At 48.7% G+C, this 25,819-nt stretch overlaps 2 protein-coding genes across 2 annotated transcripts; both read left to right on the top strand.

The window, feature by feature from the left end:
* The first annotated feature begins 564 nt into the window (after positions 1-564).
* Positions 565-16,805, top strand: LOC104839502 (complement receptor type 1-like). The gene is given in 14 exon segments (XM_010579827.1): positions 565-644; positions 9,536-9,759; positions 10,299-10,398; positions 10,945-11,030; positions 11,444-11,656; positions 12,250-12,432; positions 12,999-13,187; positions 13,655-13,827; positions 14,756-14,806; positions 14,809-15,037; positions 15,392-15,580; positions 15,951-16,130; positions 16,277-16,446; positions 16,650-16,805. Coding segments are annotated over 14 exon segments (2,223 nt in total).
* A 1,303-nt stretch (positions 16,806-18,108) lies between these two features.
* Positions 18,109-23,835, top strand: LOC104839493 (C4b-binding protein alpha chain-like). The gene is made up of 8 exons (XM_010579815.1): positions 18,109-18,184; positions 19,870-20,049; positions 20,558-20,737; positions 21,240-21,422; positions 22,000-22,188; positions 22,504-22,683; positions 23,222-23,421; positions 23,674-23,835. Exons 1-8 carry the CDS (start codon positions 18,109-18,111, stop codon positions 23,833-23,835), a joined length of 1,350 nt encoding a protein of 449 aa, XP_010578117.1.
* Positions 23,836-25,819: the final 1,984 nt, after the last annotated feature.

Below are 25,819 nucleotides of genomic sequence, written 5' to 3'. Positions count from 1 at the left end.
TTTTGCAATTTAGGTACTCTGCCTGGGGGCTTGGCTGTATTGCGCAGCAGGTCCCTGCACGGGGCTGCGGGACGGCTTTCAGCAGCGTGTGGCTCCTGCGGTGCCCGTGCCGCATCCTCTGCGCCGTGCTCATCCCCGTGTGCCAGGGTGACCCGCAGCGCCCGGCTGCTTCCACCCCACCTTTGGGAGCGTGGTGGTCTTCTCCCGGTGGGAGCAGCAGGCTGTGCTGGGGAGCACCCGAGGGTGGTGGTCCCTAAGGGTGGGCTCAGAGGTGGCAAGGCTTGTGTCCTCGGAGGATTCAGGTCGCTGCGTGTGGGCTGCCGGGGTCGTTGCTGACCTGCTCTTGCTCTCAGCAAAGCTCTGCTCCCTCCTTGCCTCTGCCCTGGGGCTCTGGGCAAATGCTCTTGCTGCAAATCCTCTCGCTCCTGGCGCTCTGGCGTCAAAGGGAGAGCTGGGTTTAACGCAACGAAAGTAAGGTGGTAGCTGGTTCAGTTTCCAGATGTCGGGTGTTAAGAGAGGGTCCAGGTTTGGGTGGGGAGCTGCGGCAAGGTGGTCCCCGCAGCGATGGGGCGCAGGTCTCGCCGCGGCGGGATGCATCCTCATCTCTTCCAGGCGAGGAAGGTGCAGCTCCTACCTCTGCCCAGGTAGCGTTCCTCCAGGCCTGAGAAACTCCTGCTTGAATGTATCTGGCCGTTTGGATGTGCGCTTTTTTAACTTTAATTGCGCTTTGTCCTTGAGCGAAGCTCTTCCAGTGGTTTTCTCAATGCGACCGCTCTGTCTTTCTCCGTCACCAGTATTTACACGTGTGTCCTAGGACGCAGGGGTATGGGATTGATCCTGAAGTAACATGCCTCAGTCTCCTATTCTCTAGTTTGTGGTAGCATTTTTAATAATGCTGCAAAGTTCTCTTACCGACTGTCCTGCCAAAGCTGCGGAAGCGCACAAAGCATCGAGCTCAGATATTGCTGTAGAGACTCTCCCACGTCAGGATGGCCGGCTTGGGATGGTTCAGCCCCTAGCAATGCAAAAAGGGCACGTTTCTCCTAAAGCTGCCTGTCTCCCTGGGTTTCAGAGGCCTTAATGTTGAAGATAAGGGGAAAAGGAGAAAGAACCTGAGCTGGGGGAGCTTGTGATAAATTTGATAAGTCGTTGTTCCTATACTGAGCGATATTACTTTAGAATCAAGTCAGAGGAAAATTATCCGTAGGCTAAAAGCCAAAGCCTTGCCCCTTTGGATTTGCCTTTTCTCTGAGTCAAAAGGAGCTGTGTGTTTAGAAAATGAATGTATATTCCAGCTTTGCAAAATTACTTTTCTAATGCTGAGCTTCAAGTATTTCATTTTCCCCTATGTTTAAACAAATAACACAGACTTCCTGGGAAGGTTTGCAGATAAATGAAGGTAACTTGGTCCAACTTCCTTGATTCCAGTACAAACCTTCTTCCTTCTTAGTGCTGGTGTTTTGCTTGAGAAAGTAGCATGTGAGCAGCTCTTATGGATTACCTCTGTCTGATGATGGTCACTTTTTAAGTGTTAATGTCAGGAAAACTGTTTGGATATTTATTGCAAATAGAAAATATGTAGGGTCCGGATTTCCTGACTGTTGGAATTTAAGTGTCTATGCTTACTGTTAATTGTCAGCAAACTGGCTCCATAGCTGTGCCATTTTTTTTATTGCAAAACAGTGCTGGTTAGGTAACAAGACAAATTGCACATACCAATTTACATATCGGTTTGCAGTCTCAAAGTGCTGCAGCCGAGCAGAGCGGGCACTGGGCATTGCACAACTGGAGCCTTTCTGAGCATTTTCTGTGCTCTGAGATATTGCATGAACAGCAGCTGTAGGAAATCCTGGCTGTCGGATTTTAACTTGTGTGATCGTGCATTTGTAAACATATAATTCACTTGTACTGACCTGAGTGTGTTCCTGTTGTCTTCTGGACCCTCGGTGAGGCAGTGGAAGGAGTATTATCAAAACTATAAGTATTGTGGTTAATATGCAAAATGGTTACTGTAATGTTTCTTACATTTGTCCTGGAAGTGTACTTTCCTATGGAGAAGATAAATAAAAGTGAGTAACCCTGAGTAACCAGCCCGCTTCGTTATTGCCTGCCGACCTACGAGGTACTCCAGTAAAGCTGAGCTTGCACGGTCTCAGGCTGAGACTGGGACACCCTTTGTCCGGAGCTTTGCAAGAGGTTAAAGGACGATGCAAAGCGTGAAGCAGCTCATTATTTGGTCGGGTAGAAGTAAATAAATAAATCCTCAGATGGTTACCATCATGTAGAACAATTATGTGGAGCTGGTTGGATCCAGCTGGTGCTGGCTGCTGCAAAGCGTCTGTCTGTCCGTCCCTGGCACTGAGCTGAGCTCTGCTGTCCCCTGCTTTACCATCTCCTGACTTACCCTTGGTATAACTTGTACCGTTTATCTCTTATTTGTAGAGGATGGCCAGTTTAACGGTGTAGAGGTTTGTGCTTTCATCTCGGATTCGGCTGGGATTTCCGTGGCTGGGAAGAGCCCTGCGGATGGGACGCGAGCATCCCCGGAGCACAGTGAGCCGTGCGCCACTTTGGCCAGTACTTTCCTCTGAAATGTGTTTTTAGAGTCTGTCTGTGTCTTTTCTTTCTGAATGCTGAAACGTCTGCCAATGACATTGGAGAAAATTTATTATGGAGACTTTTCAATCTGCTTTTAATATGTCTGAGCTAATGTATCCCTGGGCTTTCTGAGGTGTTAAAATAGTATTCCGCATCTTCCTGGTTAGATGGCAAAATTAACTGCAGTATATGTGAGGACAAAATGGTCATATCCATACTCGCTGAAGCAGCTTTTCTTTGGAAGATGTGTTACTGGACCAAATCCCCAATTATTTTTTTTAACTGTTACCATTTCCAAGTTCAAACGCAGTTATTGTGGTGTTTAACCACTGAAAGAGCTCCAGGTATCACTTGAGTTTGCTTTCATGACTGCTGATTTGAATCCTGTGACTGGAGCCTCTTCCTTTGCTTTGGGAAGGCTTTTTTATACAAGGTGTAACACAAGGCACTCATTAAGTCAGCAAATCCTGCGGGACGTCTCCTGTGAGGGGCAGAAGGGAATAAAAGCTCCTGTCGCTCTCTGGAAAGAGTACAGCTACCAGTGCTGTCAAATCTGAACTCCAGTCCTGCTTTACCTTTGCACCCTGATCTAATCCTCATCCTCTCACTCATTTTTCCTGGGCTTTGTGGATGCTTTTATCTATTAGAACAGAAAATTGGAGCATCGCTTTGCTTGGTGTCTGGGAACAGTGGGGCCGTGTGTGCAGAGTTTGCAAGAAGCACGTGATTTTTACCAGTTGTCTTTTTAACATACCAAATTTTAGGCCCACAACAAGTTTTTAAACTTGCCTACGAATAAGCTGTGAATGTTACTGATGTATAATGCTGCCTTTAATAAGTTTAAGCTGCTGTAGTATTTAGTGCATAGACTGTGAGACTCCCCTGTGGCGCAGCTCGTGTGATGGCTCTGTGTTAAGTCCCCACCGAACCCCCAAATTTGCAGTGTTCTCCCACAAGTCTTGACTTGTGTTTTGCCAAACTCCATTTTACTCCACTCCTGTTCTTGCACTAAGGGCAAAATCCTCAGGTTGGGCCAAGAAAAGAGCATTTAGGTACAAAGCAGGAGGCTGTTCTGAACCTGCTGTTTCTGGTGACTCCAGGACTTATATGAGCAACTTCTGGGACCCAGGTTGCTTATTTTAAATGTATAAATAAATGTTGGCCATACCCACAGTAGGGATCTGTGCTTGAGAAACATCAGCGCCCTGGCTGCAGATGAACTCAGAAGCCCTGAAGCCCTGAAGAGGTTTACCTGGGGATTTTGAGCTCAAACCTAGTTGTTTTAAACACTCCCAGAGCTTTAATTTGATAAAGGTGAGATGGAGAGGTCAATGGCGGAGGCCCAGGCTCTAATCCTAAGCCTTTTAGGATTTACACAGAGCAGAAGCGTGTGTTGATCTAAAGCAATTGCGCCACGGAGGGAGGAAATTCAGTGGGTGAGAAACTGAGTTTTATTAGTTTTGTTCCTCGGGCTGTTCCCACTGGGGCGCAGGTTTGCTGCAGCCTTCTGCAAGAGCAGCGCTCTCTGTTCTTTGGTTTTAAATGTTACAGTGCTTAGAAATAAGCCAGAAAAAAAAAGGAGAAAAAACGTTGAAGGAAGAGATTTATAGCCTGTTGCATGGTAATACTTGCTGTCAGTCTCCAGTAATGCTCTAAACGCACAAACCTGCACCGCATCGGGCTGGCTGCTCCTCCGGAGAAACCTCCCACTCTGCGGGGAAAAAGGAGTAGAAATGTACTGTGGGATGTTTACACACAATATGCTGTAATAACTTGCTAAGGAGTTAATTACATTTGTATCATCGAGTAGTTAATGGTTGTAAGGAGATAAAATATGTATTTTTACCTGCCAGGTTTCATGAATGTAGCTGCTAATATGTTGGCGGTTGAAACTTTTTTAATCACTGCTAAATATCAGGTCTGCAGTTTTGGATCACTGACTGTGGGTCCCTTATTCCTGTCGAGTAGGTACTTGCTTTGGCCGTGGTCTGCTGGGTCGTGGGATGGAGCCCCTCAGCCGTCTCTGCAGACGGCAGCATTTGTGCCTCAGTGCTTTAATTAAAGCCTAACTACAGCCTTTTCCTCCTGCGTTTTAACTTTCAAAAGGTGTAAATATGTGTGTCTAGAGCAGAGCAGCAGCAGATTTGTGATCGTCATCGTTGTCGTGCGGGTAAATCACACCTGACGTGGTGGGTCGCGGGGTCCTGCCGAGCCCCGAGCTCTCGGGGCAGCCGGGCTGGGGCGATGCCCGTGAGCCCCCGCATCTCCCCAGCCCTGTAACATGCTGGTGGGTCCCCGTGCCAGATATTTCCTTGAAATCACCTGATTTCTTTGGCACCGTGTGTGCAAATACCCCAGAATAAACAATGATTGCACAATGTACCTGAACTGAGGATTAGCAGTGGCTTGTGCTGTCAGTCGTACCGGCGCTGCTGTCTCGGGCTGAGTGGGCAGAGGTGGTGAATTTGGAGGTGTGGAAGTGGGCTTGGTGCCTTCGTGAGCATTGCACCACGAGTGGAGGGTTTTTTTCTGTATTTCCCTGACTTTCTCTCCATTTCTATCAGCAGAGGCGGCGGTGGCTGCTGTTACTTGCAGTGAGCAGTGGCAGGGCCACCCGTGGGACCTGCATCGCTGTCCCCTGCGCAGGGATGTCCTCCTGTCCCAGGGGCTGGCTGGCCCGTCAGCGTTATGGGTCGTTGTAGAGAAAAACGATGACTCGGGCAAAACCTGTTCCATCTCTGCTGCCAGCGATGGGGAAAAATTGGAAAGTGAGGGGAAAAGGCTTAAAACCGGGCTGGATAGCTTGAGTTTGTGTACGCTGGCTGTGACGTTAGAGCTGCCACTTCTCTGCAAGGCATCCCCTTCCCGGCAGCTCGGCGGTGGGTGACGGGAAAACCCAGCCCAGCCGCCTCCGGGCCGAGGAGCAGCCTTGGGAGGAGAAGCATCGCTGCCAGCGCTTCCAGGAACCGCCTGCCCCAGGGGTACGTCCCAAACTCTCACCCGTGCTCCTCCGAAGGGTACTGGGCCAGCACTGCTGGTGCCACCTCCGCCTCTCCCGCTGCTCCTCTGTCTCTCTGAACACCGTTTGCAAACTGCATCTCTGTATTCAGTGTTTACCAAGATGGGTGTTACGTGTCTACTTGCAATTTTGCGATGTTGCTGCTTTCTAATTTTTTTTGTAGGCTTAAAAAAAAAAAAATGCAATATATGTGAACTTGTGCTGTATGTTTCGCACTCCGTGCACTTAAGCATAAATATCCCATCAGCATTTATTTACAATAAAGGTATTTAAAAAAAAAATAGGTCTAGTTTCCTCTGTTTATTTTCCATTATTGTTTGCTATAACTGTGTATTGTGTGCTGGTTTTGTGAGATAATGGTGAATTCAGGGAGTCTCTGGAAAGTGTTTGGAGGAAGAGGGTCTGCAGGGGAGGGCAGGCGTCCCTGGGCTTTGGGAGTTGGGTTGCAAATGGTGACTCCTGCACCCCAGAGCTGCTGCTGCCGTTCCTCTTCCCTCATCAATTTTAAGGGTGTTTTCATTGGAGCTGTTGGAATTCAGATTCTTAAGTTTTCAATGGAGCTGTTAGGGTAGGAACACTCTTTTTAAAGCATGTCTCTTTCTAGGAAAAAAAAAAAAGTCAAGAGGACCAACTGGTGTGACTCTAACTGGTGAGTTCCAGCATCTGCAGCTGGAAACCAGCTGGTCCCGAAGGGACTCACCAGCCACAGCCTGAAAAGAAGTGACCTTGGATGTGGTCAAGGAAAACCCCTTTTATCCCATTTATGCAGCCGCAAGCTGCGGGTTGAGAAGGTCTTAGGGGTGTTTAGCATCCATCGGAGCAGGAGACGGCTTTTGGCGTGGCTGTGCCCTGGCTGATGCTCACGGCCATGAGCACCCTGTGCGGGTTCTAAATAACGTCCTGCGTGCCTGTGAGGAAGCTGCTGATTTTTTGGCACACAAGTCAGCTTGTTCCCAGTCATCTGGAAAAAAATAAATCTAGAAAGCCTATGTTTGTGTTTGCGATTAACTGGATTCTTGTAAATATTTAGTGGAGGTCAGTGCCTGCTCAGGAGTAACAAGGGGCTTGTTGTGAGCAAGCCCCTGCTCGTCGGGCGAGGGCAGGCAGCCTTTTGCCGTGTTTTATGGAGTAAGAACTAAACCTGTTTCATTGCATTTTGGCATAGACTCAGGTGAACTTCAGAAAGGTAATATATCCTGCTCAATGTAGGGACATGTTAAATTTTTCCAGCAAAACCCCTCAGATTTGGCAGAACACACCAATACCTGCGAGAAGCACAACCTGGGGTAAAAAGGCCATTGCCAGGTTCTTGATGGTGAGTCAAGCCTGGATGAAGCCAGGCAGCCAAAGTGCAAAAGGAGCAAATGGTTACAACTTTGGCCAAAACTCTTGTTACTGGAAAATGACCCACCAGTGACAGCTGGACTGGGGAACAGCTTTCAGTGAGACGAAGGGCAGCTGGGTTCCCATCGTGGACCTGGGTGTTCGGCTCTGAGTGATGCTCCCTGGGACCTTGTGTGCTGCAGAGCTCCTGCCAGTGGTGTTTTTGTGGGATTAAGTGGAGCTGGTTGAAGAAACCATATTTTGAATGCTGGCCAGAGGCTTTTGAGGTCAGAAGGGATGAGCTCGTGGTTGACATGCCCCAGGGCGAAGCAATCCTCTTGAAGAGGTCCCCAAAGTGTCCCCAGGGTCCCTGGGCATCACTTGGGGACCGGCACTGGCCGGGTGCTGTTGCTGCACGGTGGAACGGGCAGCGTCCTGCTCAGCAAGGATCGTTTCAACAAAGTTGGCAGCTCCATGCAGAAAACAAACAATTTCGACATCTGCTTGGGTTGCGCTCAGTTTTCTAGTCTTTCACTTTGTGGGTTGAATAAACTACTTCCTTCTTGCTTAGAGAAGGAGTTAATGATTTATGGGTCAACTGGCACAACTCTGGTGTCTGCAGAATTCAAACTTTTCTGCGTGGAGCCGTGTCTGAGTGTGTGGGTGTACGATAAGGTAAGTCCTCCTTGAGTGCTGCGGTGCCTGGAGCCAGGGGGGCTGGGTGAGGAGAGTCATCGCTTTGTCTTGCAAGAGCTGAAGAGGCCGGGTCTCTCCATCTCCTGCTGCCAGACCTCCAGGTAAGACGGCTTTGAGCAATACAGCTTTAGGTGACATTGCTCTTCGGAACTGGATTGGAGCTTTCTTGCAAAGGTTAATAAATTAAATCAAATTAAACCAAGAGCTGTAACAAGGATTGAAGGAAAGCTAGAGAAATGAAACAGCCACAAGAAGCATTGGGTTTAGGGTGGGAGCATCAAGAAAGACTCTCTCATTCCCAGGAGGAAGGTAGGCACTTGGAGCGTACATAACATTGGGAGGATTTAGGCTCATAAATGATGATCCTGGATAACAAAGTCAGAGGCAACTCTTGCTGATCTCTAGGAGTGCCAGATCAGTCCAAGTTGCACTTAAATTCCATTTTCTAAAGCAATTCGGTCTCCTGAATGACTTGTATGCTTTATAGCTTTACTCCAGTTAATGTAGTTTGCACAAAACTGCTGTATCTTTTTGGTTGGGTACTTTGCTCTCTCTCTACATGTAATTTATTGTTAGGGAACTGTAGTGACTCCAGCAGAATTTCATCTGACTATGAATTTGCTTCCAAGAGATTTGTTACTAAAACAAAATGTTTTACCCATAAGATAACTTTCAGGGGACTTTTTCCAGAAGGCATAGATAAACTCACGGCCCTGCAGGTATTAATTTGGCTGGTTGGCTGGGAAGAACACTGTTGGCAATACAGTGTTTTTAAGTGGAACCTGAAGAGCTACAAAGCATTTATGTTATGGTTTGAGTGGAGCTGTTAGTCTTTCTTTTTTTTCTTTTTTTTCAAATTTTATTTTAATATTGATATCAAAAGCTGCATTCCCCAAAAATGCAAATAAATGAGACGAGTGGAATAAAGCCTATGGAAATTGCTTAACATCTGCACTCAGTTGTCCTGTTTACGTTGTATTTTCATGTCTCTGGGTCTGGTCTGCTGGACCCAGCCTTCCTCACCCAAATCTAGCTCTGCCCCAGCATCCCAGCTCCTCCACACTGGGTATCGGTCCCATTGGTCAGAGAGGAGCCAGCAGAGGAGCTGAGTATTGCAGAGTATTGCAATAGCTCCTGCAGCTTCTGGTCCCCAGCCACGACTGTAAGAACCGCTTAGGGGTGGAGAAATGAGACCTGTCCATATGAGCTATGGTTATCCTGAGTGTAAATACCCCCATGCTATTTTTTACAGATACTTTTGACCTGGAAAAAGAATGTGGTAACTTCTGTGGGTTCTCCAGGCAGGGAGGCTGGAATAAAGAAAGATGCCAGCTTTGGAGCTGGGGAGACAGAGGGATCGCACCACTGTCCTTGGGTTATTCCTCGCCGCTGCTCTTGTGGCTGTCCAGAGTAAGTGAACACAAGGAGGGAGCAAGTCCATCAGGATGAATTAAGATCCCTCAAAGGAAAACCTTCTCCTGGGGTTCACAAGACTTGGATCCTTCTCTTTTCCTCGTAGCCTTTGCATTTTGAGAACATTGTAAATCTTTGTGATTAGAATCCATCTTCCTTTGCCTTTTTTTCCCTTTCTGTGTAAAACAGATGTAAAATTATTCCAGCTGAAAAAGGTGCAAGGGTTTATACTAGTTGGGGAGAGGAAACGGTTAATCCGGACTTTGTGACCAGCCTTTGAAACTGCTGGATGAGGTGTGAGGGGCAGAGGACCACCTGGGGTGGGTGATGTTCCTCCCCTGTCCCTGCCAGCCTCAGCCATCCCCCGTCACAGACTGTGCTTGTCCTCTTTGCTTCTAGCTTTAAGGAGTTTTAAGGCCACCGAAGTGTCCTCACCTGGACCTTCAGAGTAAATCAGGCCTGAACACCCACTGCTTTTCCTCCCAGTGTCTTTCTGATGGAGTTTCTGTTGGTAGGTGTCTGCAATGCTCCGCCACGTTTCCCATCTGCAGAACTCAAAGAGGAATACCAAGGCATTACCTCATTTTCCCATAATTCAAAGGTAGAATACGTCTGTCGTCCAGGTTACATGAGAAACGTTAATGCCCGAAACATCCTTATTTGTGGAAGGAACAGTAGGTGGTACGGCACAGAACAGGATATCTGCGTACGTGAGTATATTTTGGGTTGACTTTTGATTTTGTTTTTTAATTTGCTGATGCAATCAGCTCATTTTGTCAGAGCAGCATCCAAAGTGACCTCATGGGATGGTGGGAGATGAGTGACCTGATGTGAAGCACCAGTTGTATTCCGCTAAGTACTGGCAATGATGGCAAAAGCTGAAACCTGCTTTGATGCTGGTTGTGTTTGCTGACTCAAAGGATGTTCTGCTCAGGCACTTTGTAACTCTTCGTTCAAAAAAGTATGTCAGACTTGCAGTAGGCGAATCCTTTAGCTGTGAAGAAACACTGTCGTGCTTGCCAGGGTTACTGCAAAACCCCACTTAGACTGCAGAGGCTGGCTGCAGGTCACGATGCAAGTCTTAACAGCATCATGAATTACGGAATAATTTAGGGTTGGAGGAGAAATCTGGAGGTCTCTGGTCCATCCCCTTGCTCAATATTGGAGGATTCTTCTGCTTGCCTGCTGCATTCGCCCAGTTCTTCAAGAAACTGAAATAAGAACTAACTCCTTTCCTGTTGTCCCCCAGCAAAACCATGTGCCTACCCTGGAGAGCCGGACAACGGCAGACTTGTCATGGGAGAAAATTTCAGTTTTGGTTCAACAGTGAGCTTCACCTGCAACACTGGGTAAGCCAGGAGCACTCAGGGCACGGGTCCTCTTCTTCCCCAGCCATTTTTCTGAAGTCTTTTCCCTCTAGATTAAAGCCTGTGCTGTCAGAGGCCTTACCAGTGTAGGTAATTGCAGACAGTGATTGAAATATCTTTTAAGCTTTCCTTTGAGAGCTTTAAGACTGACTGAGTTTTGTTAACCTCATACTTTGAGGCAGTTCTTCCTGAGCTCAAGTTCACTCTCCTGGCCCTTTATAATCCATTTCCAATGTTTCAGTATCTTTTTTAAGAAAATACATCAATACTAAACTCAGAGCTGTAGTGATAGCTACAGCTAGCTGATAAAGTAGACTTTTTTCCTTAGAAACCATGTAATTTTTTTTTTTTATTTAAAAAAATGCTTTTGTCAAAAGCCAGTGTGTCATTGAAAAAATGACATTGATGGCTAATTTCTGATCAGCTGTAATTATGATAAGGAAGCCAAAACCATCCTGATAGTGATGTTAAAGGTAATACATCAAAACTGAGTTGGTCAGTTGATTTCCTCTCCCCTGTTTCACATAGGTACAGACTGGTTGGAAATCCTCAAATTCAATGTGTGATTAAAAATGGGGTTGTTACATGGGACAGAGATATTCCCATCTGTGAGCGTAAGTAGAGCTCCTTAATTGGTCTACTGCTTAAATGTTACTGGGGATAGATAAAGAAGCAGTCGTGTTGCCCTGCTGAGGATTTCAGCAGTTCAATGCATGGTGGAGTCTGGAAAGGCATTTTTTTCTTGGTGTTTTTCTTCCTGCGTCATCCTGCAGAAAAATTATTCACTGTCTGGGAGTAAGGCAGCTGCACGTAAGACCGGTATATCCCAAAACCACTCGGTGCCCAGGTCAGAGCTCCACTGCCTGTGGGCTGGCTGCAACTCCTTTGAGACCTGCCCTTAATTTCTGACCCTTCTGGCACCTCGTTTTTCAATTTTTTTCTTACCAGACCTTTGGTTCAAAACTAATTAAGTTCCTTCTCTCTTGTTCTTCCCTCCCTCTACCGTTTCTCCCCGCTCCCTCCCCAGCCATACCATGTTTACCACCTCCAAAAATAGCTAATGGAGAGCACAGCGAAGCTGACAAAGAGCTCTTTGAATACGGAGCATCTGTCACTTACTGGTGCCACACTGTCAGAAGGGGAGAGACACCTTTCTCACTGGTGGGAGATGCCTCTATTTTCTGTACAACCACAGATAACATAAACGGTGTCTGGAACAAGCCAGCCCCAGAGTGCAAAGGTGAGGTGCTCCCATGCATGGGGTGAGTGCATGCTTGCAAACTGCAGCAGCACCAGCCGCAGCCCCTTCTCTGCTGCCTACTGCCTGGTCTGCTAGAGCTGTTTTCTTCTTTGGAGCTGTCTCCCTCCTTTATGTTGCTGGAATCACATCTTGAAGATGAGACCCTCTGGGTTTGGTAGCAGTTAACGGGAATTAGGATCTCCCATCGCAGGGACCGTGACTGCTCACGGTCACCATGTCAGCAGGGGGTGTGGGAGTGGGATTTTATTAGCGTTCGCAGACCAGACGATGCATCTTGTCTGCCAGCCTGTGTAAAACGTAACGCCTGCAAAGAATTCAGAAACCTGCGGTGATACCTGTTGCCTTTCCTATGTTCTTTTTACACTTAGCCTTAATAAAAAGTGTGAAATAAAAAAACGCCGTAATATGGGGTAAGGGTTTAAAAAATATCATGTCAGCCTGCTTCCTCATCATGTCCATTTTCAGCCTTTTTGGTGAACACGTCTCATGCTACGAGAATGTTTTTAATACCCTCATCTCCCCTCTTGAGCCTAACTGCTGATTTCCTAAGTGGTGGCGTTTCCCTGACACAGTGATTAACTGTGAGTATCCGAGCGTGAAGGACGGGAAGGTGCTGAGCGGGTACCGGCACACGTACACCTACAGAGACACCGTCATGTTCGACTGCAATTTCCGCTACACCATGAACGGCAGCGAAACGTCCACCTGCAAAGAAAACGGCCTCTGGGACCCTCCGCTGCCGCTCTGTCAGCTCAGTAAGTGTGGGGGACCGAGCACTCCTCCACCTCATCCAGCACCTTTGCTTCAGTGAAGTTCCAACCCATCTAAGAAGGCAGTAGGTCATGAAAGTGATGGCTCCAAGATTTAACTTTTGGGGTTTGGGTTTTTTTTTTTTGGCTAATCTCTCTGTAGCACTAAAGGTGACTTTAGGAATTTATGACGTGGGTCCATAGAGACTAAGGCTTTGTCCCATTCAAGCTGGTGAGCGTTTCTTAGTAGAATTCAAAGGGACTAAATTAACCTTTCTATATTTAATATTTTTAAAGTTTGTTGGTAGAGCCGCAGATAGTATAAACTTTATTAGAAATTACATCTCGTAACAGGGAAAATTACCATGCAGTCTGAAATTATTGGTCTGTTTTCATTTGTCTCCTTTGCATTCATTCTTTAGCATTACTGAACTCAGACAATTAAATGCATCTCAGAAAGAACAATGTGAGCCCATGATTTTTACCCAAATTCTCTCCCTTATGTTACATGCCATCATGGGCCTCACTGGTTTATCACTGGCAATGTCCCTAAATTGGTATTTCATTCCTAGGTAGCTGTGATGATCCTCCAGATGTGCATAATGCTTTTAAAGCAAAACTTGCTGGCAATCTGTTTCCTGTGGATACTATCATCACCTACGAGTGCAAGGAGGGCCATCAGTTCAGCCCGGGAGAAAATACGCGGCACATTAAGTGTCTGCCGGGTTTTACATGGTCTGAAACTCCACAACCTTGTGAAAGTAAGTGTATGTTCCTTTGGCTTACTTACCCTTATGATTTGGCAAAATTATTACTGAATGAAGAGGCTGTGTGTGGTTTTCTCTTGTGCAGATCGCAGGGTGGGGGAGAGAGGGGGGATGCTCCGGGGGGACAGCTTGGCACATCTCTGGTCTTTGCTCTGACTCTTGAACTCCTTTGATTTATTCTCCAGCCACAGAGTTTTCTTTGCTTTATTTACCAGCTGTGCTTTCTAGTCCCTTGAACCTGTGGAAAAAGTCATTGTGGTGCCAAGGGCCCCTTGCCCCATCCAAGGGGAGGTTGCAGTTGCAGAATCCCTTGCAAACACCCCGTCCCCCAGCAGCGCCCCGGGACGGTGTTGGGGCAGATTTAGCATTGTGATGTGTCTTTGTCTTACAAAGCACAAATCTGCTGTCATCCAGATGGCTTTGCTGTGGTTTCACACTTGCTAACATTTGGCATTTCTCAGGAATTCATTGCCCAAATCCAGATGTCAGGAATGGAAAGCTCTTAAATGCATGGAGAGAAAATTATGCATATGGAGACACACTGGAAATTACGTGTAATGATGGCTATGCTTTCAAAGGTCATGGCAATAGCATTGTGCTTCAGTGTTTAAGTGACGGTAGATGGGATCCAGAAGTACTAGAGTGCACTCCAGGTAGGTGAGAGTTGGTGAAGCATGTTGACTTGGCAACTACTTATTTTTGACCGCAAAGGTTTGGGTCACTCTGTACAGCGTAGTTGTCTGCTGACATTCACAGAAAAATCTACCTGTGGCCTTAGATGATGGTAGTAGTAGCCAAGGAGAACTTTGCTCCACTGCCATGTATCCCCGGATCTAGTCCTCCTGTGTTAACTTGGAAGAAATAGGCAGCAAAAGATCCAGATGGATCATCATGTTGCCTGTGGTTTGCTGTATAGACAGGGGGCTGAGCTGGTGTCTGGGGAGGTGGGATGCAAAGGGTTGGGTGCTGGTAGCTTTTAAAGGCTTAGAAGGTTCCTAAGAAGCCTGGGAGACATTTACCCAGCTGGAAGGGGATGTGGTTTGTGCTTTGGACAACAGCTGGGCTGGTTTGCTGACATGAAGCTTGGGAGCAGAGGATATTCTCAATGCATTTCCCCTCTCAGAAGAAAGTGCAACCACGTAAATAACTGACACTGCTGAAACTAATAACCTAGCAATGGGGCACCACAGCAATACCAGCAAGCTGCTGGAAGCAGCCTGAGCCCAAAAGCTCAGGAAAACCTTGCCAGGGGGAAAGAGCCTGCTCCACCTCACAGGACAGCCAGCCTTAGAGCATGGACGATCGCTTGTCCTGGCCCTAAGGCTGCCTGTGAGGCGCTCAGCAACCTCACGAGTGCAGCTCGGTGGGAAAGCGGGGGCTGCAGTCCCTGGGACAATAGCGGTGCGTGGTGCTGAGAGCCCTGAGGCTCGGCTCGGTTGGGCATGGACCCAGCTCTGCAGCATGTGCCTTTCCTAATGGCCTCAGAAAAACGTGACTGTAGAATAGAGTGACAAAGGAAGTGTTGAGACCTGCATCTGTATGATAGTCACCTTTTTTCCCAGGGTTCAGATGTTCTTGATAACTGTCTTCTCCATAGAAAGAATCTTCCCTGGAATTCTTTCTGAAAATACATGATGTCCTTTATTCTCCATTGTTTCTAGAAAGTCATTGCCCAAGGCCAGATACTGCTCATGGAACAGAGGTTTACAACAGCAGAAATGACTACACAGTTGGGACCCAAGTGAGGCTGGGATGTGATACGGGCTATGTCCTCAGGGGCCAGGACTTGACCGAGTGTCAGGCTGATGCGAGCTGGGCTCCCCCATTACCGTTTTGTGATAAAGGTATGTGTAACAGTGCCAAGAAGAGATCTCGTGCATCGGTATTCAGAAACAGCAGTCAGAAGGTGACCTGCCTTCAGCATCTGCTTCTGGGAACAGGATGATGATCACCGGCTCATGGGCTGAAAGTGTTCAGGTGTCCTCTCCCTGGAGATGTGACCCAGGTGGGAGCTGAGCGAGAAGTGGGTGCCTTGAGCTGGTGTAAGAGGCAAGAAGCCAGGCAGCAACTTCATGTGAACTTGCTGCGCTACAAACATGAAGTTAACTCTTGTACTGATTTCCCAGATGCAGTTTTGATTCTCACCTGAGTATGATAACTGTGCATTTCTTTTCTTATCAATTCCTGTTATTCCACAGTCTGTGACCCCCCTCCAAGAATCACCAACGGGCAGCACTCTGGCTTGAGAACGGAGCAGTTCCCCTACGGCGCAGAGGTGACGTACAGCTGTGCGGAGGGTCTGTCCCTCATTGGGGACGCCTCCATCTACTGCACCTCCGACGACGGGGTGAACCTGGCGTGGAGCGGACCTGCCCCGGAGTGCAGGGGTGAGTCGTTTCTCCTGTACGGGATCAGACTGAAGCCAAGACCTGGGTACGATGCTGGGGCTAAGCCCCAGCCCCGTTACCTGCCCTGGTCCAGGAGCTCCAAACCCAGAGCGGTTTAATGACTGTGCAGCTCCTCCAGCTCCTGTGCGAAGGTCTCGGCACCACGAGCTGCTCAGTAACCCCAGGGACTGGTACCATCTCCTTGGGGGCTGCTGCAGGCAGCTGAGGGTCAATTCTCACATTTGAGTGTAAAACTGATGCAGAGAACATCAGGAAGAGCGGCTCTGCCCCGCCGGACCTGGCTCCCCCTTGTCCCTGGGCAAGGGCAGCAGCCAAACCCACCTCTCCCATCTCCGTTCTCTCCCCGCAGTGGTTCGGTGCCCCAAGCCCACAGTCGAGAGGGGAAGGATGACTCCGCAGAGGTTCACGTTTCCCTACGGGGTGGCTGTGCAGTTCTCCTGTGACGAAGGCTTCATGCTGCATGGCGATGCTGAGAGCCGGTGCCTGGCTGACAGTGCCTGGCACCCTCCCCTGCCCACCTGCCAGCCAGGTGGGTACCAGACCCGGGCAGATGCCCCACAGCTGGTTTGCATAGGTGCTGCTCCTTTGAATCACCAGCAACAGGGGAATTGGCAGGGCGTTTTCTCTTCCAACTCCTCCCATTACATTATTTTTTGGCATGCATTTTTCTTGCAGTTCAGTGTCCCCAACCCTCAAGACAGGAGATGCTAGTGATTTACCCTGCTAAATTATTGTACGAGGTGAATGAAACTCTGTCGTTCCACTGCGGACGTAGTAGCCGTTCAGCAGTAATCTCAAAAACTACCTGCTCAGCTAAGGGCACTTGGATACCACCACCCACATGTGTAAGTACCACCACCTGCCCAGGCTTTGTCTGTATCTTGCCCCATTTACAGTCTGGAATAGCACTGGTCCAACTTCAGGAATGGGGTTGCTTCGTTACAGGAGGGCTGGCCTGACTGAGGGGCTGCGGTAGGAGGGGGATGCTCAGCACGTAGGTCCCTGCAGCAGTCTCATGCCCTCTGTCTTTGTTTTGGTTCTTTTAAAGAAAAAGCGTGATAAGTGTGAGAAGATTCTTCAAAGTAGTGAAGATTTCCAGTGTGGAGTTCCTCTGACAGAACTGAAAACTCTGCTGGAAGTCCAGAAACTGTACCTGGAGATCCAGAAACTTGAAAGGGAGCTAAGAAGCACAGCAAACGGCTAATTGTCATCACTGGTATCATAAAACCTGTCCTCTTTGTGTGTCGAATAATCATGCTGACTGAGGATTTTTTATGACTTCGTAATTCGTGCTAATGCTTAAGTAGCCAGAAAAAAATTTACCAATCAGCTAAGAAACAGATTTGGTCATCTAGGGAGTTAGAAAGTGACTTCTGACTCCTTCTGCCAGACCTCACTGGGTTAGGTTTGTACATCCCTTTATACATTTCAAAGCTTTGCATTTAGATATGTTTGTTATACTGACAAGTGCACAGTTTAGAAAGGAACTGAGTGGAAAGTAAACCTTTGTCGGAGCCGAGCGGAGGCCGTACAGACAGGCATGAGCATGGTAAGAGCCACTGACCCGCACTCGCCCCACAGCTGCTGCACCTCTTAGGCTGCAATCCAGTATAGCCCATTGCTACTCTGTTCATATATGTTGCATTCGTTATTGTGAACAAGCACTTAACTGCCTAATTAGCTGTGACCTTCAGTGCAGGCACAATGAAGAAAACTTCAAAGCCTGTCTTCCAGCAAAACAAAAATGCCAGGTTTTCTTCCCAAGCAGGACAGATGTATCTGAGGCCACGGCGGTGCCGCTCGCTGCATTTTTGTGTGTGCACCAAGAGCAGTTGTTGGAAATGAAAGTGTAAAGAAAAAAAAGGCTGATTTTTTTCTGCAACATCCAGTAAAAGGGAAGCGCTCTGTTAGCACGCATCTTGTGATCGGGCCAGTAATCCTCCTCCATGAGATTATAATAAAGCTGCAATTGTAATGACAGCTGTGTCTGGCTTTTAATAATTCTGTCCTATCTATAGTGAAGGAAAGAGGTGCTTCAGTAATCATTGCTTGATTAGGCACAGAGGGCTGCTATTCCCTGAGCGCAGTGCAGGCGTATGTGGGGGCTGTTTGCACAGCAGCCTGTGCCCCCTCCGCCTGCCACTGGGGTAAAGAGGCAAAGTGGATGCACGGCATTGCCCAGCACACCGATCAGCGGCTCCCTGTGCTTCAGAAACGAGACCAGGATGCTGCAGAGCACTTCTAGCTGTAAAAGAGCTTTACTCCCGCTGTCCCCACCAGGGAAGAAGGCAGAGCAGGGTTCTCTCCCATGGCACATCCTTGCTGGAGAGCTCAGGGAGGGCAAGCCCTCTCCTTGGGCAGGTCAGAAGGGCTGGGGGGTGGCAGCGTCGGCGTGGCTCGTCTGGCCTGTCCCCAACTTCCCACAGCTGCTTCCCCTTCCCCAGAGGGCTCTCGGTGGGGACAGGCTCTCGCCTTCTTGCGGCGCTGGCCCGGCAGCTCCCGGCACCATGCCGGTGTTTCTCCGCTGGCCGGGGCAGCTCCTGGCAGCGATGGTGGTTGTGCTGCAGCCGGCTGGGAGTCTCGGTGAGTGTCGCTCCCCTGCTTGTTTTCTTTGCTTCTGTGGCTCCGCTTTGCTTACGGATCAAATATGTGATGATCGTGTTAGTAAAATTCAGTGGGAGACCTTCCCCTGGCTGAAGTTGCTGCTAATCTCTTGCTGTGCCTGATGTTCTTGTAAGGATGACTTGAGCTCAGTGGCTCCTGCGAATTGCCTGTTTCTCCTCTTTAAGCTGCACCTCTCGATACTTGCAAAGAGCCACCCCAAAATTCCCAATGCTTCTCAAAAGGCTTACGTTGGGGTACGGATCCCCCTGGGACCGTTGTGAACTACAGCTGGCTCAGAGGGTACGACCGTGTCGCTGGGACAGCCTGGCGCCAGGTCTCTTGTCTGCAGGACTTCTCCTGGTCTGGAGTTCAGAACTTTGCCTCGATCATCCGTGCGGTAGCTGAGAAGTTGTTCCCAGGGTCGGAGGATGCCCTTATGGTCTGGGGCTCAAGAAGAGGATGGTGGTAAGGTGGGGAGAGTCAATTAGACAGGTAATAGTTTTTACCATTTAGTTAAAGGGGTCACAGTTAGCAATTTGAGTGGTATCAGGTTGATACCAAGGTTGATGCTTAAGCCCTGAGGCAGCCTATAGATGTGCTGAAGGTAGCTGGTGAATTGCCACACATCGCACAGGCTGGCTTCAGTACAGGAGAAGTGGGGGTCTGCTGACTAATGAATGTCTCTAGGAAGGTGAATAACTTGCAGTTTCTGTCTGGAAGCTGACAGTTCCTTTAAAAACAGGTCTTGTGAGAAACTTCCCCAGTGTGCACAGCCCCAGCACCTCCCTGCAGAGGCATCTGCTGTCCCCCAGCTGCCGGCACCGCCTTTACACCCTTTTTCTTTTTCTGTAATTCATGGTGGCTCTCAGGAGTCCGCTGTCCCAATCCAAACATAATACCTGATACCCATGCCCCAGTATATAATACTCATGTCCCAATACCTATGCTGGGGCCTGGGGAAGACATGTACTGGTACAGAGACACTCTTTCCATGGGTATTGGTATCGAAGGCAGCATCGCCAGTGCTGCTCTGGCAAGGTGCAGGTGTGATGGTGCCTGGGGTGCTGCTGTCCCAGTGTGTGAACCGGGAATGTTTTTAACATAGGCGCACTGTGTCTTGGTGACCTGCCAGCACCTATTGTAAGGCATGAGGAAATCCCAGTTAGAGCTGCCTTTAGTTTAGTTTTCTCTGTTATCACAGTTTGTGACCAGCCCCCAAAAATTTCTCATGAGAGATAACAGTAGCTGGCCAAAGAAGTTTTTTGTTGGGACATCAGTGGTGTATGTATGTGCTAGAGGTTAGGCAGTCGTTGCAGAACCTCTTGCCTATGGTAAAGCTGGAGGTGGGCTGCCAGCACCCTGGAGTTACCCCACCCCGAGCGCGCAGGTGAGTCGTCCTGCAATCTGCTAGAGCAAGTGCTATTAGGAAAGGGCAGAAATAGCGTTTGATTGTGTGCAATGGAAACACTACACGTTTGGAGTCCTACTGACGGTGGCTGTTCGAGCATGCTTATTAACCCCTAATCTCTCTGCCTCAGTTGCTGCAGTGGTTAAACTGATATGTCTTCTCATACTTACCAGAAGGAGGTGCAGTGGCAGTTGGTCACTGTAGCTGTATTCAGCAAGAATAATCCTGAAAAGCCCTGTTTTTTGGTGATCCACAGAGGTTCAGTGTCCCGCCCCAGATATCACACACGGACAGCTGAAACCTGCACAGAACTTCACCTACGGCAGCACAGCCACGCTCGAGTGCGATGCCGGCTACATCCCCGTGGGTGCCACCACCATCGTGCGGTGCCTGAGCAACGGCAGATGGCATCCACGGATGCCCGCCTGCATCCTGGGTACGCACAGATATCTCTTCTCATTACCTTGTCTCCCACATGTAATTGCCTGCTTGTATTTCACGTGCACGTGCAGTGTTGGCAGCAGAGGGGTTGGAGGGTGGGCACCACAGCGAGCTGCGCTGTCTGACGTTCGGTGGCAGGATTCCCCTCTGCTCTTTCATCACCCCTGGTAAGGCGGCAGGGCTGTCCTGGTTAGGCTGTCCTGCGTTACTGCAGGGTGCATCCAGTGAGATACAAATGTGTACAAGAGTAAAGACTCTTGTGAGATTCGCGTCGTTTGGTGAATTTGTCACCGTTCTTTTTTTCCATTTCAGTTCACCCCCCCATACCCCACAGCGACGTTCAGAGTCGCTGCTGTCCCTTGCTTCTTTCTGGGGTTTCTACCCTTGCCCAAGGGGCAGGCTGGGCTCCCCCAAAGGCAGGGCTCAGCGGCATCCCCAGCAGGTCTGGGAGGGAGACCCCCCCCAGCTCTAAGGGTCCATGCTGTCCCCTGCTCTGGCACCAGGTCACTGTCCCTACCCTCCTGCCATCGACCACACGGACCGAAACCCTCAGCGCGAGTTTCCAGTCGGGACAACCGTGACCTACTTCTGCAGATCTGGATACACTTTGCTCCCCGATGTATCTCCAGTAACTACTTGTCTTAAAAATTTCACATGGTCCGAAATCCCAAAGCTTTGCCAGAGTAAGTACGCCATTTCCTTCGCTTTGCCAACAAAGCATCGATTTAATGATGTAGAAATAACATCGTTTCCAAAATACATGCTAGTGCTGCTGTGCCGTAAGGACTTTATTGAGCAGTGCTTTGGCTCTCACGAATAATAATTTTGCTGTTCAAAGGGTAGCATGGCTGAAAAGAAATAGCTGCAACTCGTGCTGATTATTTAGCTGTTCAAACAATGATGCAGTGATGCAGCTAGTAATGTATCATCCCTTTAGCACAATTTATAGCTAATCACAGGGCTCAGATCATTCGCCCTTCCAACAGAAATGGTTGTTATCGTATAATTACTGTCCCTGAACATGCCAGGTTTGGTTAGAGGTGTCTGTCAGCATTAATGGGCCACCTGGTAAGTTCTCTGGGTCAGCAAGCCACCACCATGGGAAAACACGGCTGTGCAAACGTCTCCTGCTCTCCCCTCCTGACCCAAACCATGGAAGCCCTTTCTGACGCTGGTGTTCCTCAGAGGTGCAGTGTCCCAACCCGACTATCCACCACGGGAGAGAGATCAGCCCCAGGAAAGCCGAATACACCTTTGGGAACCAGGTGGAATTGCAGTGTGACCCTGGCTATGTGCTGAGGGGCAGCCAGAGGATCCAGTGCTGGTCTGACGGGACGTGGAGACCCCCCGTGCCGTACTGTGACAAGGGTGAGTGTGAACAGCGCGAGCAAGGCGGCTGCCACAAATTGCATCTCTGCAGCGGGTAGGAACAGCAGTGAGAAAATGGAGTAACCTGAGCATCACTTCTCGGAGATGGTGGTGTTAGGAGAAGGGGTCCAAGTCACAGCATTAAATGGCTTTAACGTTTTCATCTTCTGTTGAACTCTAATTGATTAAATGCGTTGAGGGACGGGACTTGGAGCCTTTTCTCAGAGGACTGTTCAAGGGGTTTATGATATTCACAGTTCCCTGACCCCATTTATGAGCAGGATCATTTCTCGTGGAAAAGAGGAAGGGATAAGGGAAGGTCGGCTGAAGGGGAGGGGATGGAGGCACATGCCGAGGTACTGGGGCCGTGCAATGCTGGCGGGATGGGGTGGTTAGCTGGGTCAGTCTGGGAACACTGGTAGAGGCAGGGCCAAAACTGGCAAGAAGCAAGGAGGACTTTGAGGAGAGCAACCCTAAGTATAAACATGGAGAACTGGCTTCTGTTACTTCCCTGCACTTCTGTCTCTCTGACTGAATGAAGAAAATCTTAATTTTTCCTTTCTCTATTCTCTCACAGTTTGTGGTCCGCCTCCAAAAATCACCAATGGGCAGCACTCTGGCTTGAAAACGGAGCAGTTCCCCTACGGCTTCGGAGTAAAGTACAGCTGTGTGGATGGTCTGTCCCTCATTGGGGACGACTCCATCTACTGCACCTCCGACGACGGGGTGAACCTGGAGTGGAGTGGACCTGCCCCGGAGTGCAGGAGTGAGTTGTTTCTCTTGTATGGGATCAGACTGAAGCCAGGACCTGGGTGCAATATTAGGGCTCAGCACAATGGGATTAAAAGCGAGCAGGGCTGCTGGGAGATCCTGCTTCCTTTGCAGGCTGCTTCGCAGGCTCAACAGCTCCGGACTGAGGAAGCTATTTCCATGTGGAAATAGGAGATTCTGGTTCTCCTACACTGATGGCCATCAGGCAGCCAGGAAGAGCGGCTCTGCCCCGCCGGACCCGGCTCCCCCTTGTCCCTGGGCAAGGGCAGCAGCCAAACCCACCTCTCCCATCTCTGTTCTCTCCCCGCAGTGGTTCGGTGCCCCAAGCCCACAGTCGAGAGGGGAAGGATGACTCCGCAGATGTTCACGTTTCCCTACGGGGCGGCCGTGCGGTTCTCCTGTGACGAAGGCTTCATGCTGCACGGCGATGCTGAGAGCCGGTGCCTGGCCGACGGTACCTGGCACCCTCCCCTGCCCACCTGCCAGCCAGGTGGGTACCAGACCCGGGAGCCGATCCAGCGTCCCCTGGGACGGTGCAGAGAGGTTGGGGTGCAGCATTGTTTCGCTGTGTCTGTCCTCGGGGGGTCCCCTAGCACCCTCCTCTCTTTGCGGAAGAAACAAGCTTCCCGAAGCTGATGCTTACCAGGCAATAGCTGAATTTTTCTCGAGTGTCCTGTGTAAAGGAGGCTCTAAGGCAGGTCGGGAGACACCATTGTTACTGACTTTCTCTTCAGAGAGCATTCTTACTGACAAACGTCGATCTGCAGACTCTTGCATGGGGATGCCTGAATTGAGACAATGTCAGAAAACAGCAAATGCATAACACCTCTCAGGGGCTGTTCTGACCTTCACCCTCCCCTCTTGAAGGGCCTCAGGAAGTAACTTTGCTTTAATATTTGGTTTCACAGCCTCACAGATTTAAGTTCACCTGCACTGGCTCTGCCTTTACAAACTTCATAGGTATTTTCCTACCTACATGATGACGACCCTCTTGCTGAGCTGCCTTCTGCTGTGGGTTTTCCTTTCAGTTCTGTGTCCACAACCACAAGTGGCCAATGGAATGCTGAAAAGCACCTTGGATGGTAAAATGTGGTACCAAACAAACGCGACTGTTACTTTTGAATGCCTTCACGGATACCACTTTTCAGATGATGGAGACGTGTCTTCAGAAGAGTCTTGGACAGCCACATGCTTGCCTGATGGCAACTGGACACCATTGCCCAAGTGTGTAAGTACCTTAGTCTGGCTGAGTTCCTGGACGAATGCTGCCTGACTTCTAATATGAAAAATAACTGCCTGAACTTCTTAAAAGCTTTTGCTTTATGGTATGAATGAGGGGGGTTGAACTGTGTTGGGGCAGTGCCTGGCAAACGGGACAGCTCAGACTCAGAGCTGAGGAGTGGGTGGCTCTCCATCTGCTGCAGTGCAATCTTACATGCTTTTTTCTGGGTTTTGTTTGTTCTGTTTTACTTTTTAACAGAAGAAAGAAGGTGATGTTGATGTATGCGAAGAAGTTCATTATGTTAAAACGGTCTTTCAATGCGGTGTGCCTATAGCAGAAGTGAAAACTCTGCTGGAAATACAAAAACTGTTTCTGGAGATTAAAAAACTAAAGGTGGAACTAGAAAACCTGAATGACTGAGTCCTGTAATGATCACCATTGGTGAACACACAGTTTGTGTAGTCACAGTATCTATAAGAAGGCTCTTGGTGACTTTATGGTTCATGTTTGCATGCCTGTAACCAGCGAAATAATAACCAATGTATTGGAGATTGCTTTTGTCATGCTAGATGCTAGAGCATAGAGGGATTTTTGCTCCTTTCCTTAAATCTGACAAGCTTCATTCGCTATTTAACAAATGTTTTGTTTCAGATTTTATATTAGGAGACATAGTAAGAAATTAAATTGAGCTTCTTCAAGTCACTGCATAAGCTGTGCTAAGCTGAGAGAAGGGGGACTGAAGTCCACAGAAGTAAACTTCTAGCTGAGATGAGTGTCTGGGTCTCTGAAGGTGCTTCTGCTGTAATTTTCCAGCTGGTGGTTTGTGCAATGCCGTACCCTCTGCCCCTACCAAACTCAGCCTCTCATAGCATTAGCATACTTCTATGTAGAAATAGTAGTGAAGTGAGCATTTAACTACGCAATTTCCTGTTAATCTAGCTCATGATTTCTATTCATCTAGTTAAGGGCAGTTGCATATAAGAAGTCTATTTATAAAGGCTTCTATTCAGTTATCCCTGGATTTAAAAGAGGCAACAGGTTTCTGGCTGAGCACTGTACTCAACAGATATTTGTGGTGGTGTCATCTTCCACGTCCCTATTTCTGGCAAGCAAATGCTAAGAATAGATGCTGTAAGTTTAAGTGTAAAGAATCAGACAGCGTTGAATGTTTTTATTACTCAATAAACAATGATCAGTTTATGTTGCTCTGTGATGCAGCAATTACTCCTTCCCTGCAGGATTACAATAAAGATGGAGGTGTAACCCTGGGTGTCTTGTACTCTGTCACATTGGCTGTAAATTAGGCAGATTTCCAGTGTGGTCCAATGGTTTTTCTGATTGAGAGCTGAGCCCTGGCAGCCTGGCTCGGTCCTCAGGATGCTCAGGGAGCTGCAGTGGGCATGACATGGCATGGCAGCCACGGGCTGAGGTTATATCATTGTGACATGCATGCTTTATGAGTTATTGGAGTTGCTTTAAATGTTACTAGAGCCTAAGGCACAACGCCCGGGGAAGAGATGGTGTCTCCCATTTTTACACAGAAAAATATTTTGATAATGCATCCTGTGCTTCACCACATCCCGGTGAGGACATCTGCAATGAGAGGCACTCTCAGATCCACTCCAGTTCTCCCTGTGCTACAAGGAGAGCGGGGCTGCACCCTCCTGGTGTGACACCTCTCTCCCCTCCGCGCTGAGCTCACCTGGGACTGCAAACAGAAAGTGTCGTATCTCCCTGTGCAAGGCTTGAAACCCATAAGCATGAATAAGAACTGGGTGTTACAGCCCCTGTGTACCTAAGAGTGTGTTTGAGTAGCCTTGACTGATGTCACGCAGGATATTTCAGAGTGTTAGTCAGTAAGCAGATGTATTTGTTCACACCCGTCCCTAATTACAAATGAGTCAATCAAGAAAAATTAACAAACAAAATGGAAAATGCTTTTGTTTTTTGTTTCACTAACTCTGCTTATGGAAGATCTGTGTTGCATTACCCTCAGGCAAATAACTAAGTAGGCATTTTCCTACCCTGGATACAGCTTGGGGCTGGGGTGGGGGTGGCGGTCTTTTCTGCTCTGGTAGCATTTGGTTTTGGTAAAGTTCTGCTAGTCAGCACTCACTGCCAGTCTCAGGTCAAATAAAAGGGTTGAGTTATTCCCCCATTCCTTACGGTGGGGCAGGAGGACCGGGAGGCTTTACCCGAGCCTGTGGATGACAGTCGTCCCCCACCCATGGCTGCTGTCCGTGTCCCTGCCAGAGGCTTTACCGCCGTGGGTGTTCTGGAAAGGTTTCCACTGCTCCAGAAGCTTGGCTGAGTCTTCTGTGCTGCATCTCCTCCCAGCTTCAGAAACAGCTCCTTGGAGCCAACGGTGCTCAACAGAGCAGCACAGAAATTGCTGCAATGAGGT

This window comes from Haliaeetus leucocephalus, unplaced genomic scaffold (genome assembly GCF_000737465.1).
Source record: "Haliaeetus leucocephalus isolate CR32 unplaced genomic scaffold, Haliaeetus_leucocephalus-4.0 Scaffold68, whole genome shotgun sequence".
Classification (NCBI taxonomy): domain Eukaryota; kingdom Metazoa; phylum Chordata; class Aves; order Accipitriformes; family Accipitridae; genus Haliaeetus; species Haliaeetus leucocephalus.
Note: the sequence above shows the minus strand (reverse complement) of the source record. Positions and strands in the feature narration are given on the sequence as shown.

Bases quoted from the DNA above. Each gene is read 5' to 3' on its own strand.
- LOC104839493 (XM_010579815.1), top strand. From the start codon at position 18,109: ATGCCGGTGTTTCTCCGCTGGCCGGGGCAGCTCCTGGCAGCGATGGTG. The intron at 18,185-19,869 runs GTGAGTGTCGCT...GGTGATCCACAG, and splicing joins GCAGCCGGCTGGGAGTCTCG to AGGTTCAGTGTCCCGCCCCA. The intron at 22,189-22,503 runs GTGAGTTGTTTC...CTCTCCCCGCAG, and splicing joins ACCTGCCCCGGAGTGCAGGA to TGGTTCGGTGCCCCAAGCCC.